The sequence below is a fragment of the Microcaecilia unicolor genome, chromosome 12, assembly GCF_901765095.1.
Source record: "Microcaecilia unicolor chromosome 12, aMicUni1.1, whole genome shotgun sequence".
Taxonomy (NCBI): domain Eukaryota; kingdom Metazoa; phylum Chordata; class Amphibia; order Gymnophiona; family Siphonopidae; genus Microcaecilia; species Microcaecilia unicolor.
Window position 1 is genome coordinate 112,767,201 of NC_044042.1, and position 18,467 is coordinate 112,785,667.

The 18,467-nt window shown below is 43.3% G+C and overlaps 1 protein-coding gene across 1 annotated transcript in view; it reads right to left on the reverse strand.

Annotated features, from left to right (window-relative positions):
• Window positions 1-17,325, reverse strand: part of LOC115481672 — a 50,423-nt gene extending 33,098 nt beyond the window's left edge. Inside the window, exons 1-3 of the mRNA XM_030220993.1 lie at window positions 17,160-17,325; window positions 10,438-11,446; window positions 3,235-3,420 (exon numbers count right to left, since the gene is read on the reverse strand). Of these exons, the coding sequence (XP_030076853.1) occupies window positions 3,235-3,420; window positions 10,438-11,446; window positions 17,160-17,250 (1,286 nt within the window). The 5' untranslated portion in view covers window positions 17,251-17,325. The remainder of the gene's footprint in view (window positions 1-3,234; window positions 3,421-10,437; window positions 11,447-17,159) is intronic.
• Between the last annotated feature and the right edge of the window lie 1,142 nt (window positions 17,326-18,467).

The window sequence follows — 18,467 nt, forward strand, 5'->3', positions numbered from 1 at the left end:
GAAGCTGGATAAGTGGTTTTACCTAACAAGGAACAGCAAGAGGAGTGAAGGATAGGGTTTGCCGTAAGCCCAGGAGCTAGAGTCTAACTGTGAAGAGGAGAGAAGCTACTGAAGGCAACAAAGGGTGCATTACTGAGAAGTCAAGATTTTAGATCATAAGAGAGGCCCTACTGGGTCAGACCAAGGGTCTATCTAGTCCAGCATCTTGTTTCCAACAGTGGCCACTCCAGGTTACACGAACATGGCAGAAACCCAAAGAGTGGCAAGATTCCATGCTACATAACCTCAGTGATAAACAGTGACTTTCCCCAAGGAAACCTTAACAACGATTTGTGAACTTTTCCTCCAGGAATTTGTCCAAACCTTTTTGAAACCCAGTTACAATAACTGCTTTTATCATTTGCTCCAGTAAAGAGTTCTAGAGTTTAACTCTACACTGAGTGAAAAAGAAATGTTCTTTCGTATTCATCTTTCTACTTTTTGAAAGAGTAACAAATTGATTCACGTTTACTTATTCTACTCCATTCAGGATTTTATAGATCTCATTCATATCTCCCTTTAGCTGTCTCTTCCCCAAGCTGAAGAGCCCTAATCTCTTTAGCCTTTCCTCAAAAGAGAGTCCTGCTATTCCTTTGAGATGCGGCAACCAGAACTGCAGACAAGGTACGGTTTCATCCAGAAGTGTAGCCAGGTTGACGACGCAGGGGGAGTGACAGCGGACTTCCGCTGGCACCAGCGCACATTTTCAGTGCAACACAACGAAAAAAAATAGGCGCTGGCAGAACTCCGTTTGGGGGAGTGGCCGCTCCCCTGGCCCCCACCTAGCTACGCCATTAGTTTCACCATAGAGCAATACAGAAGCATTAATTTCTGTAAATGCATCTACATTCTGTGGGTAATTATGAGTATGCACTATTTGGGTCTCCTGTCTCCTGGTCTTTAGTTGCATAACAAGCTAGAACTAATGCATCATAGAATAATGATACTAATTAGAAGGAATTAAATCTTACACAGCAAAATTAATGTTGAATAGATTTTACCTGTACGTTACCAGAAATTAAATTGCAGTAATTTATTCTTAATGATAGGGAAATAATTTGCTCTGTCATTCTGTGCCAAATTTGGAAAGGTCTTTCCTGTGTTAGATCTAGCCAAGTGTGACGGGGTTATAGAACGCTGCCCCTCACCCTTAAGAAAACTCCCTTTCTAACTAGCCTGGGCAACCTTAAGAGCACTGATCCTGCCTCAGGAGGAAGTGAGCCAGGATGGGTGGAATCAATATCTGGGAATCTAAAAGACAGGGCCAGGCTGATGAGTCCCAGGGAAGGAAGAACTGAGCCCAAATCTATGCCTTTACAGAATATGTTTAGCTGCTGTAACCTGGCTGAGGTAAGCCAACTTTTACTTGTTGTTAAGACTTGCAAGCCTTGTTGAGGTCTGGCTGGGGCCAGACCTGAGTCTCTGGAGAATTTACAGGTGTGTTTGGGGTGGGGTGGGACAGCCCCACCAGCCACAGACTGCTTGGCCTGCTAGCCAGAGGCCTACTCAAAGGCTGTTACTAACCCAAACTGTTGCATCGGAGGATCCTGGCCTGTGAGGTAACAGGTCCCAGGGCCCAGGTGAATAAAACATCTATTTTCAGGTTTATACACCTTGTCTGGCTGAGGTATTCCCAGAGCCAACCCAATAACCCTTGGCCGGGGTCTCACACTGAGCAATACTCATCAGTTGCTGAGATCCTGTCATCCCAAGGAAAGTGATTCTGGCTATTAAGTCACTAATGATTGGGAAAGCAATGGGTTTGGCTGGATACACAGTTTATTATTCCTTTTAATAAGGTTTTCAGATTACACTTGGTGGACCCAGTGAACAACTTGTTTAAGGATACCTATCAAAAGGATCCTTCTCAAATGAACTGACATCAAATCTTTTACTAGAACAAGTTAATAACTCTTTTTATTGGTTTCTTCATCATAGTGTCATTATGGGACGTTATACACTACCCTTGTTCTTAAATAATTGAAACGAATTGTATATCTACTTTCTTCTAAATGGTATTATATTTTCTGTTCTTGAAACTCTACAACATTGTTATTCTCAGTCCGGAAATGGTGAGCACCATTACGGCATATTGTAAGCCACATTGAGCCTGCAAAGAGGTGGGAAAATGTGGGATACAAATGTAGCTAATAATAATAATAATAATAATAATTAAGCTGAAGGAGATAATCTACTCTTGAGGTCAGTGAGGCTGGAGGGGATAAGAGTTATACATAACCGCCCAGATTCTATAAAGGTGATCCAAATTTGTACTATTCTACAAAGTGTGCTCAGCCTGGAGTGTCCTTTATAGATCAGAGTTGAGCGCTGATTTTTAAGCGTCATTTACTGAATCTGTTTTAAAGAGGGTAAGGACAAGACCTAGTATAGGGATGGATATAATAGCACATTATTTGATATTGTGGACTTCACATAACATTGTGGGGCCCTTTTACTAAAACTTAGCCTGTGTTGACAGAATTAGCAAACGCTAAATGCGTCCCTAGGTGTAAACCCCAGGATTCTGTATAGGGCGCCTTAATTTCCACATGGAAATCGAAGCTTATTCTATAACAATGCGCCCAACTTAATTGGTTAACTAGCTAATCAGCCCTGATAATTGGATAACAAGCAATTATAATTATCAGCATTAATTTGGCACTGGATCTGGCATTGATCTGCAGCGCTATCTAACAGTGATGTTCAAGATACAAACTGGCTTAACTTTATCTGGATAATGAGCCAATTACAGGACTGAATATCTCAACTATCTGTATAACTTCTGACTCCACTCAAGCCCCACTCCCCAGACCATCTCAGCACTCCCTGGATAATGCTAAGGCAGTCATATGAAATATCTGTGGGATTATCTGGTTACTTACCCCTTCTTTGACAGCCCTGCAACCCAAGCATCTTAAAATCTGGCAATAGGAAGTGTCAGTGGTGAGATCTGAAGCTGACTATGGTTATGTGTAGGGAGATAAAACACTGACTGATTGATTCCCAAGTCTCTTGTGTTCACAGCTGTTTACTGATTTTGGGCAGGAGATGACTCTCCAAAGCAGGAGCCTCCCACTCAGTGCAAACAATTAGACAGGTCTGGATTAGGTTATCAAAACTGCCATGCACTTTGAAGGAAGTCTGAAAGCCCAGGCTCCTCTCCTGTTTCAAGCTGTTACCTAGATAAGTACTGACCTGGTGCTCCCCAGCAATGGTCGGCTCAGTTTTCGGCCGCTGGTCTTCAGGATGAGTACAGGGAGTAGAAGCAGTAAAATGAAAAGGAGGAGACAGCAGGCCGCAATAATACAGTTCAGCTGGAACTCGGTCAGAAAGGACTCGCAGCGTTCCCCCTTGTACCAGATATCATCATTTTGGATGCACCTGGAAAGGAAATATATACCATCAGCCTCATGGCTGGATTTAAGCATAGACAACATGGGGATATCCATGGAACATCAAATTTTGAAAGTGCCCATTACCCGGGGCCCTGGATTCTTCCCTATCCAATCTCTAGACCTAATTCACTCCCAATTAGCCCAAAGTAATGCAAGGCAGAGGCTGAGAGATCCCCTCTCCCATCCCTATCAGAGATGTCTATAAATATCAATGGATAATTTTCCATCACCTTATTAAAGTTATTCTGGTCAATATTCAGCCTGTGGTGTAGGCAGCTAGTAACAGCTTCTGTCAGCGGACCATTTAAATTGCTTTGAATACTGACTATATTATGATCATTTTACGTAATATTCTACCAATTCTGCTCGAGCAGCTTGGATTAACTCTGTTCATCTCCAGTGAAACATTATTAATTACTTTACAGTCAAAAAATAATCTTTATACTGCCACTGTGAAGGCTTGTGTGCAACTGGTAACATTTTAAATCATGGCTACATGCAGTCTCCTTCAATACGAACAGAAAATTGAAGGCAAAGACCATATGGCAGTGATTCCCAAACCTGGTCCTGGAGGCACCCCAGCCAGTCATGTTTTCAATATATCCACAATGAATATTCGTGAGATAGATTAGCATACAGTGGAGGCAGTGCATACAAATCTCTCTCATGAATATTCATTGTGGGTATCCTGAAAACCTGATTGGTTGGGGTGCCTTCAGGCCCAGGTTTAGGAATCACTACTATATGGCCTATCCAAACTCTCCCTTTTCCCTTATAAATCCTATGTACTTGTCCCTTGCTTTCTTGAACTCCGATATAATCTTCATCTCCACCATCCTTTCTATGAAGAAGTATTTCCTAAGTATGTCCCCTTTCAATATCATCCTGTGGCCCTTCGTTCCAGAGCACCTGTGCATTTATGCAATGGAGGTATTTAAATGTCTCTATCATACCTCCCCTCTCCCGCCTTTCTTTTAAAATATAAGAATTGAGATCTTTAAGTCTTTCTCCTTATGCTTTACAATGAAGACCACTTTTTCAGTAGCTGCCCTCTGGATAGATTCCATCCTGTTTCTATCTTTTTGAAGGTGCGATCTACAGAACCGTACACTGTACCATTGAAGCAGGACCCCGAAAAGCTCCCTCTAGAGAGGCTGACTGTTTAGAACATGTTTTTAAATAAAAAATACCTGGTCAACAGGTTCAGGTCTGGGTGGCCTGGGTCAGGAGGCAGGACCGGCAGTGACACTGCCATGGCTGAAAGTAGCAAAAAGTCCAGTGGTCTGAGTTAGAGGCTCGCGGTTGAGGGTTGCCATGGGTGCTGGAGTACCGCGGTGAACAGGCAGCATTGGGCAGCATACACTGAGTGCATGCCTTGGGAGTGTGAGGGGCAGGCTGTGTTGCACAGGAGGTCAGGTGTCAGGCCTGAACAGAGATGACACAATTTACCATGGTATTTTAGCACTCAACCGCGAGCCCCTTCAGCCCTGATCTTGCCTGGCTCGGACCACCGGACCTTTCTGCTACTACTGTCAACCGCGGCTATGTCACTATCAGTCCTGTCGCCTGACCCAGACCACCCAGACTCGATCCTGTTGACCAGGTATTTTTATTTAAAAACGCATTCTAACTTATCTGGAGGAGTAGCCTAGTGGTTAGTGCAGTGGACTTTGATCCTGGAGAACTGGGTTCAATTCCCACTGCAGCTCCTTGTGACTCTGGGCAAGTCACTTAACTCTCCATTGCCCCAGGTACAAATAAGCACCTGTATATACTGTGTAAACCACTTTGAATGTAGTTGCAAAAACCACAGAACAGCAGTACATGAAGTCCCATTTCCCTTTCCCTATTTGAGATTCTACATGCATAGAGAGGTGTGTTAGTCCACTTTTAAAGGTAATCAATAGAAATAAAACATGGAAAATAAAATAAGATTATACCTCTTTTATTGGACATAACTTAATACATTTCTACATGGATTCTACATGGAATGTTGCTACTATTTGAGATTCTGTTGCTACTATTTGAGATTCTATGTGGAATGTTGCTAGTGGTTAGTGCAATGAATTTTGAACCTATGGGAACTGGATTCGAGTCCCACTGCAGCTCCTTGTGACTCTAGGCAAGTCACTTATCCCTCTGCTGCCCCAGGTACAAATAAAGAGCCGGTCCCGTTTACCTCAGGTAATCAAGACTCTACTGTGTTAGAAAACAATTTGAGAAATGTATTGCTCTTGATTGTGATTTTTCAGAACATATAGTCCTTGTATTCAGTGACATCAATATCCTTTTTTATTCTGGACTGTGCATCATGCTGGTATAATATCCACAGTATAGACCACTGTCTGAACTCCTTTACCCTATTTTAGTAAGAATCTATATCATGCTTCTCCTTAATTAGTTTTATAACTAAATACAAAAAGGAAACATCTTAATGCTACTTTCTCTTGTTACTTGTGAACAGTTTGGGTAAGCATAAAAAGCTGATAATCACAATTTTTTTTTTTTTACACGTTCTCACAAAGGGCCTGTCTCAGGACATTTAACTACATCTGCATTGATTTTGGATCTAAATGTGCCAGTCTTGTTGAGAAGTCCTTGTTAAAATGATTCTCCTAGTTGTCACCACCTGTGCTTGTAGTTTTTGGGACTGTGGGTTTAACAGAGGACTGTCCAACTGCAAGCTCTGGCAATCCACAGTGGGCCTCATTAGTTCAAATTCACATAATCAAACTTTAGTTTTAGGTTTTGGTTTGTTTCATCTTCAGCCAAAACCAGGCAATAAGTTTTGATTACAGTTTTGGACGAAAACGGTTAAATAGTTTTGGTAGCAGTGTCTGTTTCAGATGAAACTGAAAAAAACAGTTTGTCTACCTCTAATACGATCTTTCATTATTTGAATTATATTCTGGCTTGGATACTGTGGGCTTAGCAGAGGGATGCAGACTGCAAGCTTTGACAATTGCCATTGGCCATCACTGGTTCACATTCACACAACCAAACCTGAGTATTCGGTTTCGGCTTCTGCTGAAACCAGGTGATGAGATCTGGCTGCAGTTTTAGTTTCATCTGAAAGCTTTCAGACAGTTTTGGTGGTAGTTATTTATTATTATTTATTGTATTTGTACCCCACAATTTCCCACCTTTTTGCAGGCTCAATGTGGCTTACAGGGTATGGAAATGAAAACGTCATTACATGATATAAGAAAACAGTCGATCATAAGCTGAGGTGAAACAGGATATTAGGTAGAAGGTGTTAGGGTGTACTTGGGTGGTTTCAGGAATGATTTGTTTCATTGAGGGTGACTTTTGTAGGCTCTGTTGAAGAGATGTGTTTTTAAAGCTTTGCGAAAACTGGTTAGATTGGTCATGGTTTTTAGGGCCATGGGTAGTGCGTTCCAAGACTGTGTACTTTTGTACGCAAAGGTAGTAGCATAAGCCTGTTTGTATTTCATTCCTTTACAGCCGGGAAAGTTTAAGTTGAGGAATTTGCGGGCCGATCTTTTGACATTCCTTGGCGGTAAGTCCACTAAGTTTAGCCTATAGAGTGGGGCATCTGCGTGAATGATTTTGTGAACAGTCGTACAGATCTTGAACTCAATTCGTTCCTTGAGCGGGAGCCAGTGCAGTTTCTCTCTGAGGGGTTTCGCACTTTCGTATTTAGGTGTTCCAAAAATGAGTCTGGCTGCGGTGTTCTGGGCTGTTTGGTGTTTTTTGATAATCTGTTCTTTGCAGCCTGCGTACAGAGCGTTACAGTAGTCCAAGTGGCTTAATACCAATGACTGTACTAGGGTGCGGAAGATGTTTCTTGGGAAAACAGGTTTTATTCTTTTGAGTTTCCACATCGATTGGAAACTCAAAAGAATAAAACCTTTTCTCCCAAGAAACATCTTCCACACCCTAGTACAGTTTTGATTGAAACTGAAAAAAGCCATTTCAGTCAGCTTCTGTCCCTCTATAATTACCATGAAGAAGTTTCTGGAGTCTTTGCTTCTGATTTGACCTTTCTCCAAATGTGGTAAAAATAGGTCAGGGACCTGGAACCCCATATTGAAAAGCATGGATTTAGTGAAGGGAAATCTTGCCTCACCAATCTACTACATTTCTTTGAAGGGGTGAACAAACGTGGATAAAGGGGAGCTGGTTGATATTGTGTATCTGGATTTTCAGAAGGCGTTTGACAAAGTACCTCATGAAAGACTCCAGAGTAAATTGGAGAGTCATGGGATAGGAGGTAGTGTTCTATTGTGGATTAAAGACTGGTTAAAAGACAGAAAACAGAGAGTAGGGTTAAATGGTCAGTATTCTCAATGGAGAAGGGTAGTTAGTGGGGTTCCCCAGGGGTCTGTGCTGGGACTGCTGCTTTTTAATATATTTATAAATGACCTAGAGATGGGGGTAACTAGTGAGGTAATTACATTTCCTGATGACACAAAGTTATTCAAAGTCGTTAAATCACGGGAGGATTGTGAAAAATTACAAGATGATGTTTAATGTGAGCAAGTGCAAAGTGATGCATGTGGGAAAGATGAACCCGAATTATAGCTATGTCATGCAAGGTTCAACGTTATGAGTCATGGACCAAGAAAGGGATCTAGGTGTGCTCAGTGTGCTGCTGCGGCTAAGAAAGCAAATACAATGTTAGGTATTATTAGGAAAGGAATGGAAAACAAAAATGAGGATGTTATAATGCCTTTGTATCGCTCCATGGTGCAACCGCACCTTGAATATTGTGTTCAATTCTGGTCGCCGTATCTCAAAAAAGACATAGTGGAATTAGAAAAGGTGCAGAGAAGGGCGACGAAAATGATAAAGGGGATGGGACAACTTCCCTATGAGGAAAGGCTAAAGCGGCTAGGGCTCTTCAGCTTGGAGAAAAAGCGGCTGAGGGGAGATATGATAGAGGTCTATAAAATAATGAGTGGCGTTGATTGGGTAGAAGTGAAGCATCTGTTCACGCTTTCCAAAAATACTAGGACTAGGGGGCATGCGATGAAGCTACAATGTAGTAAATTTAAAACGAATCAGAGAAAATCTTTCTTCACTCAACGTGTAATTAAACTCTGGAATTTGCTGCCAGAGAATGTGGTAAAGGCGGTTAGCTTAGCAGAGTTTAAAAAGGGTTGGACGGCTTCTTAAAGGAAAAATTAATAGACCATTATTAAATGGACTTGGGGAAAATCCACTATTTCTGGGATAAGCAGTATAAAATATTTTGTACATTTTTGAGATCTTGCCGGGTATTTGTGACCTGGATTGGCCACTGTTGGAAACAGGATGCTGGGCTCGATGGACCTTTGGTCTTTCCCAGTATGGCAATACTTATGTACTTATGTATTCTATTTTTGTCTTTTGCATTGCTTTTGACCTGATTTTGAAGGATTGCATAAACTTTTGTTTGTGGTTATCGTCAAATAAAGGTGTTTTTACTTAGATTATCTACTGGTGCCCACATGCCTTTTTGACTTTTGCCTTTGCTTTTCCCCTCTAGTTTATGTCTAGAGCTTAGCTGCCTCCTCTCCACCAGGACCCTTTTATTTGGTTGGTGCACTGGTTTCCCTTTCTATTTTTTTCTCCATATTTACAGCACCAGTCACTGCATATAAATTTCTTTTGTGTAGGCCAGCTGCAGACACAGGGGGGTAATTCAATAAGGAGTTGCAGAATTTTAGGTGGCAGGAACATGCATAAATTGGGTGGGAAATTTTAATCATTTATGTGAGTGTCCATTGATACAATGACCACTTCTAGAATATGCAATAGAGGAAAAATATGGTTTGATGGTGCATACCAAAGCTTCCTAAACTGTGGTTTGGGACCCCAAATGGGGTCACAAAACCCACATTTGAGGTCATGATTTGGGTGGGCTCTCCATAGGTGCATGATTATTCTGCACTTCTAGGAGGTCACTCAATTTTGTCACGACCAGCAAAAGAATGACAAGTACTGGTGTATATTTTGCTGGTAGATGTGCAAATGGTCACAGTATGGGTGTGATGTACAAATATGCTTGTTCTGGCTAACATCTAGGTGCGGACATTTATACCAGACGCCTGGTAGAAGGGATCATCTCTTAATGATAAACATATTTCTGCCACTTTCACTAGTAATTCTATCAATTGGAATAGCACGTGCTGACCCTCTTTTCTAGGGGACCCTTTTACAAAGCAGCAGTAAGGTTACCGTGTGCGTAGCACGGACCAAATTGACACTACCGTCCGGGTAGTGTGTCCACCCGGTAGTAATGTCGAAGTTGGCACACGTTGTTTCCTGCAGTAGGGAATATTTTCTACTGCAGAGGGTGTTCCTGGCAGTAATCAGCAGCATGGCCACATTGGCGCATGTTGCATGAGTACCGTGTGTGTACTGCGTGAGTCCTTACCGCTAGGTCAATAGGTGGCGGTAAGGGGCTCAGGCAGTAAATAGACATGTGCTACCTTTAATTCTAGCGCAGAGCCATTTAAGCCCTTTTTTTTCCCCAGCTGTGGTAAAAATGGCCCACTCTACCACAGGCCACGTTTTCCCACGACTTAGTAAAAGGACCCCCTAGTTGTATTGTTATAGAGTTCCCCTCACTGTACCTCATGTAAATGCTGATTTGTTCCATTTGTAAACCTTCTAAAATGGCCTGCCTTAACGAGGCACGAGTTTATTCTAGTTTATTGGTTGTCACTAGTCACTGTGTTATTCAATTCTGTTATGTTGGATTTTTCAATCTGACAGAGTTCTGGAGAAGAACATGAATCTCCCTCCTCTAAAACTTTGGTGGTTCCATCTGATGGCCCCCTGATCATTGGAAAGGGCTTTTCAGATCTCATTGAACAGCCCATCCCCTTCCAGAGAGACCCAAGCGCATAACAAGCCCCCGCTTTTCTTAAAAAAACAACTCTGAATCTAAAATTACTTTCGTCTGTGTCTATCTAGTGTTATGAATAAAAATGCATCGAAAGCAAGTGGAGATATCCCTTAACCTCAGTATTCAGATTGTGTTAAATGGTCTTACTTGCATAAGGGTCCAACATCTTGCAGGATGAGACACCTCCCTCCATTTTGGCAATAATTGGGGGTCAGTTCACAGATGCTCCTACAGCTTCCCTTCTCCAGGGTGTACCCAGGCCTACAGGGTGTGGTCCCAATGGTAAAATTGCCATTCTCCTGGGTGATGTCTGTGGGCAGTGAGTAGTTTAGCTCTTTTAAGACTGCACTGGGAACAGTGAGGCGGGAAAGAACTGACTTGCTGTTTAGGGGTGATGTAGTAGATATTGTTTCATAGGTGGGAGATGTTGGTGAAGATGCAACGCTGTCTTTCATTGGTTTAGACGGTAACATTTCAGTTGGGGGTAGAGGTCCAGTGTGTAAACCTTTATCAGCGGCTGAATGAGTAACTATTTTGTTCACATTACAGTTCTTTGCCTCGCAGCCTTTGCTCACTTGAACATTTTCATTATTTGAGCTGCTTTCTGTGTTCATAGTTCCACTTCCCTCTGTCTCTTGGGTGATTATAGTTGTAGGATAGGCCATGGGTTGATTTTGCACTGGACTCAGATTAAAGGCTGGCCCATAAGCATTATGAGGTGGTGAAGAATTCCTCTTCCCAGATGCTTTTTTGCCAGTTCGGAATTTGGGTTTTACTGGCATCATTAATTGGAGCTCCTCATCCTCGAAATCTGGTGTTGCCTGAATCCTGATCCGGGTGCGACCACCCCTGCTCCTACTACGGTCCTGTATAGACTTCATGGAATGGAGTCTCAGAAGGTGCAGCAGGGTGTTACTGCCCCTTCTCTGCTCTCGGTACTTTATAAGCTCTGCAAAAATTCCCCTTTCCTCAGTCACAACTGGGAAAGCTTCTCTACCAGCAGGGGCTTCAGAAGTGGGCCTGGCTCTTTCAAGTTTGGGGATCAGTGAGTGGAGCATATCCAGAGAACTTCCCAGCATATCCTTGGCATTGGTTTCAAATTTTTGCTCTTTCTTCAGGACTGAGAACTTGTCGAAGGCCACAGCTCTGGCACTGGCTGGAGAAACAATGAAAGCAAAGATCAGTTCAAACTCTCTGAAAGAGGTTCAGTATTGCAAGATATGGATATGGAGGGCTAAGGGGGCAGTGGGCACCCAAACTTCCAGTTTCAAATTACTTCATCCTTCATTCGCTCAGTAACTAAATTAGTAATAATATGAAGTATGTATGCAGGACAGGTGAAGGACAGCAGAGTTAAGACATTCAGACCTTTATTTACTGGGCTTTCTTTTTTATGGACCTCAAAGCAGTGACGTAGCCATGGGTGGGCCTGGCTGGACTCAGATTTAACCAGCAGCAGTACAGCTGGTTTGTGACTGGCAGGGATCTCCAAGCCCCTCCAGCTGAAGACTCCTGGCGATCTGGCATCTCTTAACTTCACTCCCCAGCCCCCCCCCCCCCCCCATGCCTTTTAAATTCTTCAGTGCTGGCCCTGAGGCTTCCCTCTTTCGCAACTTCCTGTTCGTGGGACCAAGAAGTTGGAGGGAAGGCTCAGGGCCAGTGGAAGCAGCCGGTATGAGTCGCTGTTCGCCCAGTACTGAAAGATTTGAAAGGTACCAGTGGGGGAAAGAGTGACATTAAGAGTCCCTGCCTCAAAGTAAGTTATATTTGGGTATAGGTAGGAATTTCCCTGTCCCAGAAGCCAAGGCCTCCCCGAAGATATCTGAAGCATTAGGCAAACCTTCCTTCACGTACCTCTACCCCGCAGGTGGCTCAAGGCTCTAACTCCTCCCCTCTGTTCCAGCAACCTTCGTTCCCCTCTCTACTCCCCCATCCCCATTGGCCAGCATCTCCCTTTCCCCTCATGTCCAGCATCTTCTCCCCTGCCCTTTCCCTTGCTATTGCATTTCTTTACAACATTTACTCGGGCGCTAGCACAGGATCTTTCAGTAGAGACATGCATTCAAACACTGCCCTTTCACACCATCCCTGTTGGGGGAACGGCAGGACACAGTAGCACTTGATTGTGGACCTCTACTGAAAGCAGGCTACTGGCAAAATTCCCATAATCTGTGTGGGGTCCTCTCACTGCCAGCCAGCTGCCAGACACTGCACTAGCCATCTCATGGTTTGAACCACATGGGGCCTGTAGTCTCTACGCTTGCCATCCAAGCTTCAAATTTCCAAGATAGGTTGATCCAATCCTGGTTGTATCCCACTGCTTCCAGGGACATGTAGTTCTGGTGCCCCTAGTGGATTCTGTGAGAACAGCAAAACTGCAGTAACATTTTGTACTTTCTACTCCAGGTGGGGAATTTCTTTGTTTTGTTTTTTTCACTGTTTCTTTCATTGCCTCTTCGACATCTCTTTCCGTAGAAGAGAGTAGGCTACAGCGGCCACTGTTCTACAGATTTTTTACCCACACCATATCAGCGAGATGGTACAGTGCTTGGTTTGTTTTGCACTCCCCCCCCCCCCCCCCCCCAAGTATTTAAAAGCTCCCCAGGCAAGTGAGTTAATTGATATATGGGTAAACTAAATTCTTAGATAATGGGGAATCATCACAAATAGATAAATCAAAAATTTTAAACCCAGTGAGGGAAAAGTGGTGTGAAGAAAAGGCTGTGAAAGCATAAAAATGTAAAACTATAGATTAGAATATGAGATAGATGAAAGGGGCTAATCAGAGAAAAACAGCCATGAACAAACTATATAGAGAAAAGGAAATAGCCACAGAATCAAAACACATGCTGTCCAAGGTTTATTGGCAAATGACCCGACACTTGTGTTTCTGCAAATATTGCCCGAGTCAGGGCATGGGATCCAACTCTTCAAAATTATTGGGGGTGCTAAGCCCAGTGGAAATAACCCCTCCCTGGACATATACAAGGAATTTTCTCAATATTAAGGGTGCTGAAGCACCCACAGAGCCAGCTCCTATGCGTCAGGTGTCTGCAGTCTCCCAAAATTGAGGACCTCCTGAACCTGTCCTGGAGTCTCTACTGTTCACGGGATTTTCAAGATATCCCACAATGAATATGCATGAGGTTAATTTGTAGGCACTGGGTTCCCACTGCTTAGTACATAAGTACATAAGCCCCACCATACTGGGAAAGACCAAGGGTCCATCAAGCCCAGCATCCTGTCTCTGACAGCGGCCAATCCAGGCTTCAAAACCCGGCAACCCCCCCCCCCCCCCCCCCCAAAAAAAAAAAAAAAAAAATTAATGATGTTCAATGGACTTTTCCCTCAGGAATCTGTCCAAACCCCCTTTAAATTCTGTACGGCCAGCTGCTGTCACTACATTCTCCGGCAACGAGTTCCAGAGTCTAACTATATGCTGAGTAAAGAAAAACTTTCTCCTATTTGTTTTAAATCTACCATATTCTAGCTTCATCTTGTGTCCCCTGGTTTTGTTGTTGTTTGAAAGTGTAAACAATCGCTTCACATCTGTCCGCTCTAATCCGCTCATTATCTTGTAGACTTCTATGATATCACCCCTCAGCTGCCTTTTCTCCAAGCTGAAGAGCCCTAACCTTCTCAGCCTTTCCTCATAGAGAAGTCGTTCCATTCCCTTTATCATTTTCGTCGCCCTTCTCTGCACCTTTTCTAATTCCTTTATATCTTTTTTGAGATGCAGCGACCAGAATTGGACAAAATACTCGAGGTGCAGTCACACCATGGAGCGATACAACAGCATTATAACATCCTCGTGTTTGTTTTCCATCCCTTTCCTAATAATACTCAACATTCTGTATGCTTTCTTACCCGTCGCAGCACACTGGGCAGATGTTTTTAATGTCTTATCAACGATTACTCCCAGATCCCTTTCTAGGTCCGTAACTCCTAACGCGGAACCTTGCATGACATAGCTGTAATTTGGGTTCCTCTTACCCACATGCATCACTTTGCACTTGTCAACATTGAACTTCATCTTCCACTTGCATGCCCAATCCCCCAGTCTCGCAAAGTCTTTCACACTCCTCCTGCGACTTGACGACTCTGAATAATTTTGTGTCGTCTGCAAATTTAATTACCTCACTAGTTACTCCCATCTCTAGGTCATTTATAAATATGTCAAAAAGCAGCGGTCCCAACACAGACTCCTGCGGGACCCCACTAACTACCCTTCTCCACTGAGAATACTGACCATTCAACACTACTCTTTGCTTCCTATCTTTCAACCAGCTCTTAATCCATAGTAATACCCTACCTCTGATCCCATGACTCTCCAGTTTCCTCAGGAGTCTTTCATGAGGCACTTTGTCAAACGCCTTTTGAAAATCCAGATACACAATATCCACCAGCTCCCCATTGTCCACGTTTGTTCACCCCCTCAAAAAAATTGCAGTAGATTGGTGAGGCAAGACTTCCCTTCACTAAATCCGTGCTGACTTTGTCTCATCAGCCCATGTTTTTGTACGTGCTCTGTAATTTTATTCTTAATAATAGCCTCTACCATTTTGCCTGGTACCGACGTCAGACTCACCGGTCTATAATTTCCCGGATCTCCTCTGGAACCTTTTTTAAGAATCGGCGTAACATTGGCTACCCTCCAGTCTTCTGGTACCACACTCGATTTTAGGGATAGATTGCATATTACTAACAGTAGCTCTACAAGTTCATTTTTCAGTTCTATTAATACTCTGGGATGAATACCATCAGGTCCTGGTGATTTACTACTCTTCAATTTGCAGAACTGGCCCATTACATCCTCCAAGTTTACAGAGAATTCGTTTAGTTTCTCCGACTCGCCTACTTCAAATATGCTTTCCGGCACCGGTGTCCCTCCCAAATCCTCCTCAGTGAAGACTGAAGCAAATAATTCATTTAATTTCTCCGCTACGGCTCAGTCATCCCTGATCGCCCCTTTAACACCATTTTTGTGCAGTGGCCCAACTGATTCTTTAGCCGGCTTCCTGCTTTTAATGTATCTAAAACATTTTTTACTATGTATTTTCGCTTCTAATGCTAACTTTTTCTCAAAGTCCTTTTTTGCCCTCCTTATCTCCGCTTTGCATTTGGCTTGGCATTTCTTTTGTTTCATCTTGTTACTTTCAGTCGGTTCTCTTCTCCACTTTCTGAATGACTGTTTTTTGGTTCTAATGACTTCCTTTACCTTACTGTTTAGCCACGCCGGCTGACGTTTGGTCTTTTGTCCCCTTTTTGTATAGTCAATGCAGATATCCTAAAATCGAACCAACTGGCTGTGAAGTGCAGAAAAGGCTTTACTTATTTTGTGTATCTGTATGTTTGCTGCTATGTCTGCTCAACAGTCCATTCTCTACCCCCATCCCTCAGTCCTTTCTTCTCCCTATATCCTTTTGAACCCCCTTCTTCAGTATGCCCCACCAAGACTCGATCATCCTCCTTAATGCCCCCCCCCCACCAAAAGCCTTCTCACTCCTTTCCACCTCAGCCTCACTCTCCCTCCTCAGCCTCACTCATAGTTATCCTCAGTCCTCATCTCACCCCCCCCCCCCCCCCCCCCAAATATCTCACCAGCATTATCTAGCTTCAGTACCTCCACAACCTTAGTCATTCTCACCATAGTCTAAATCCCCTCCACCTGAAACTCCCCAAGACTTGGTCACTCCTCAAGCCCTCAACTTCAGTGAGTTCCCCCTTCCCGTCTCAGGCTCCCTCCATTAGGAGATCTCCTTTTCTCTCAGTAACCCCCAGCCTCAATGTCCCCCTCAGTCATCTCCCCATATTTCAATCCTCCCCAGCTCTTCTCATCCTCAGTCACCGACTCCATGCCTTTTAGCCTCAAGCTGATCAGCAGTGCTGTTCTGCTGGAGCTTTGATGTCCAGGATTTATCCCAGATTTGAGTTAAGTTGGGTAAAGTGCATAGCAGTGATAACGATGCTGACTGCTAGTCACTTTCATCAGCTTCCCAACATAACAGGTAGAGTTTTGCCCTGCAGGGGCAGTTTGCACTCTGGGGTCACACAAGAGATATGAGAGGAGGGGAAGAAGGCAGTGGTGATATGTGCTGTCAAAACCACAAGGTTGGGGAGTGGGAGTCAGGAAGGAGAGGCCTCCAACCCCCTCACCCACCATTTGCCTATGTTTTAAACCTACACATGCTCTGTTGACAGGAAAATTATGCAAACAAAAATTACTGAACATGTGAACTAAAATAAAAAAGCAACACCAACAAACCAGAGTACACATACAGCCCAGAATACTGAAAATCTAATATGTTGGACATTTCTCAAGCTCGTGCTTAGTCATTTGTCTGTAATGACATACAAGGGGGCGGAGATGCAACTGTGCTGATCACCATCAGAACATTCAGAAAGCAAAAATAATACACAACTGAAGAGTGAAACAAAGGGGGGGGGGGAGATTTAAAAAGCCCCAGAGATCTCAGCCTAACATAGACATTATATGTTCGATCTTTTTTATTAACTTAAAGATATTATTTCAATGCAAAGTACAACATCCATAACTCTTTTCTGTTTACATCCCCCCTAACCAACTCCCTCCCTCCATCCCCCCCCTTCCCCCCCCCAAACCCCTCTCTTCTTAGTGTCCAACCATATGGGTACCATTAGAAATTCAACAATCTGCTCCTAGCAGTCGGAGTCAGTGTATTAAGAAGCGGGCTCCATGTATTCTGAAACCGTAATCCAGATCTGGATTTAAAATCTACATAGACATTATATAAACTATCAGAAACAAGAAAGAAAACCAAGCAATAGAACTTGGTCAGCGCTGCTTAGACTGGACGTCATCATGCAAGATGTACAGAAGTTGTTTTTACCTGCCAGATGAATAGATGAGGTCTGATAGTACATCAAGCACATGAGCCCCCACAGGCTGTGGAACTGTCCGGCTTTGAACAATTTAAACATAGCTTACAGAACCCGGACTTTCTGCTTGCGACAAGAGGGATGAGGAGTGAATCTCTGACAGTGTCTGGCAGCAGAAAACATTAAAAGCCTTTTTCTCCAAGCCTCTTGACCTCTGATGTGGTTTTCATCTCTGTAATTCACTGAGCAAAAATTTAGGCTCTTCAAATTCTTCTAATCACATCCCACAGAATCTCGGGATGGTGGCTTGGTGGAGGAATTTAGGCTATTTCAAGCTATCGTGCCTACCAGCTTTAAATCAGGCCTCTAAGCCTTGGCTTTCCTCAACAATTGCTTTTTATTCAAGATTATAAAGGGAGGTACATCACAGAGAAAATTTAAAAAAATGTACAATAGGGAGCATAATGTCAAGTTACCCAGTTCCAGGAAGGAGATTTTTAGGCCAGTCCTGGATTTCTGACAACCCTCTCCCCAGTGCATTATGGGACCTGCAGCACTGATTTCAAAGAGGAGAATCAGGGACTCCAATAAAACTGTGCTCTGGGATTCAGGTTCAAAACCAGGCCTGGCCACAAAGTCTCCCTCTTGGAACTGGGAAACTTGGTAGCTCTGCAATGTCAAGTGTCAAGGTAAATGTTCAGACAATGAGACTCAAATATATGCAAATATTTCTCATGCATATTTAATTAGGTAATCCCAAAAACCAGACTGGCAGATCTATCTGAAACACTGTATACACAAAAAGTAGCACATATGAGTTTATCTTGTTGGGCAGACTGGATGGACCATGCAGGTCTTTTTCTGCCGTCATTTACTATGTTTATCTGAAACACTGCCTTAGTAACTCACACACAGGCTCTAAGAGCAGTCCAGGACTCCAGTGAACCAACAATCCAGATCTGCTCTTCAGGCTTTATTTTACTAATTGATAGCTTGTTTTCGTTACTCAAGTCCATGAGAGAAAAGTTTTAGCCAGACCAGAGGCAGTCAGTGTCAGTCCTTGAGGGCCATAACCCAGTCAGGTGGTTTTCAGGATTTTCACAATGAACATGCATGAGATCTATTTGCATACAATGGAGACATTGCATGCAAAAGATGTCATGCATATTCATTGGGGAAATCCTGAAAACCTGACTCAGTTGTGGCCCTCGAGGACCAACATTAAGCACTCCTGGCATAGGCGATCTAGGCATGTGCCTAGGGTAGGTTTGCCAACTAGATCCAGATTCGCCCAACAGGGTTGAGTTGATCCAGTTCTG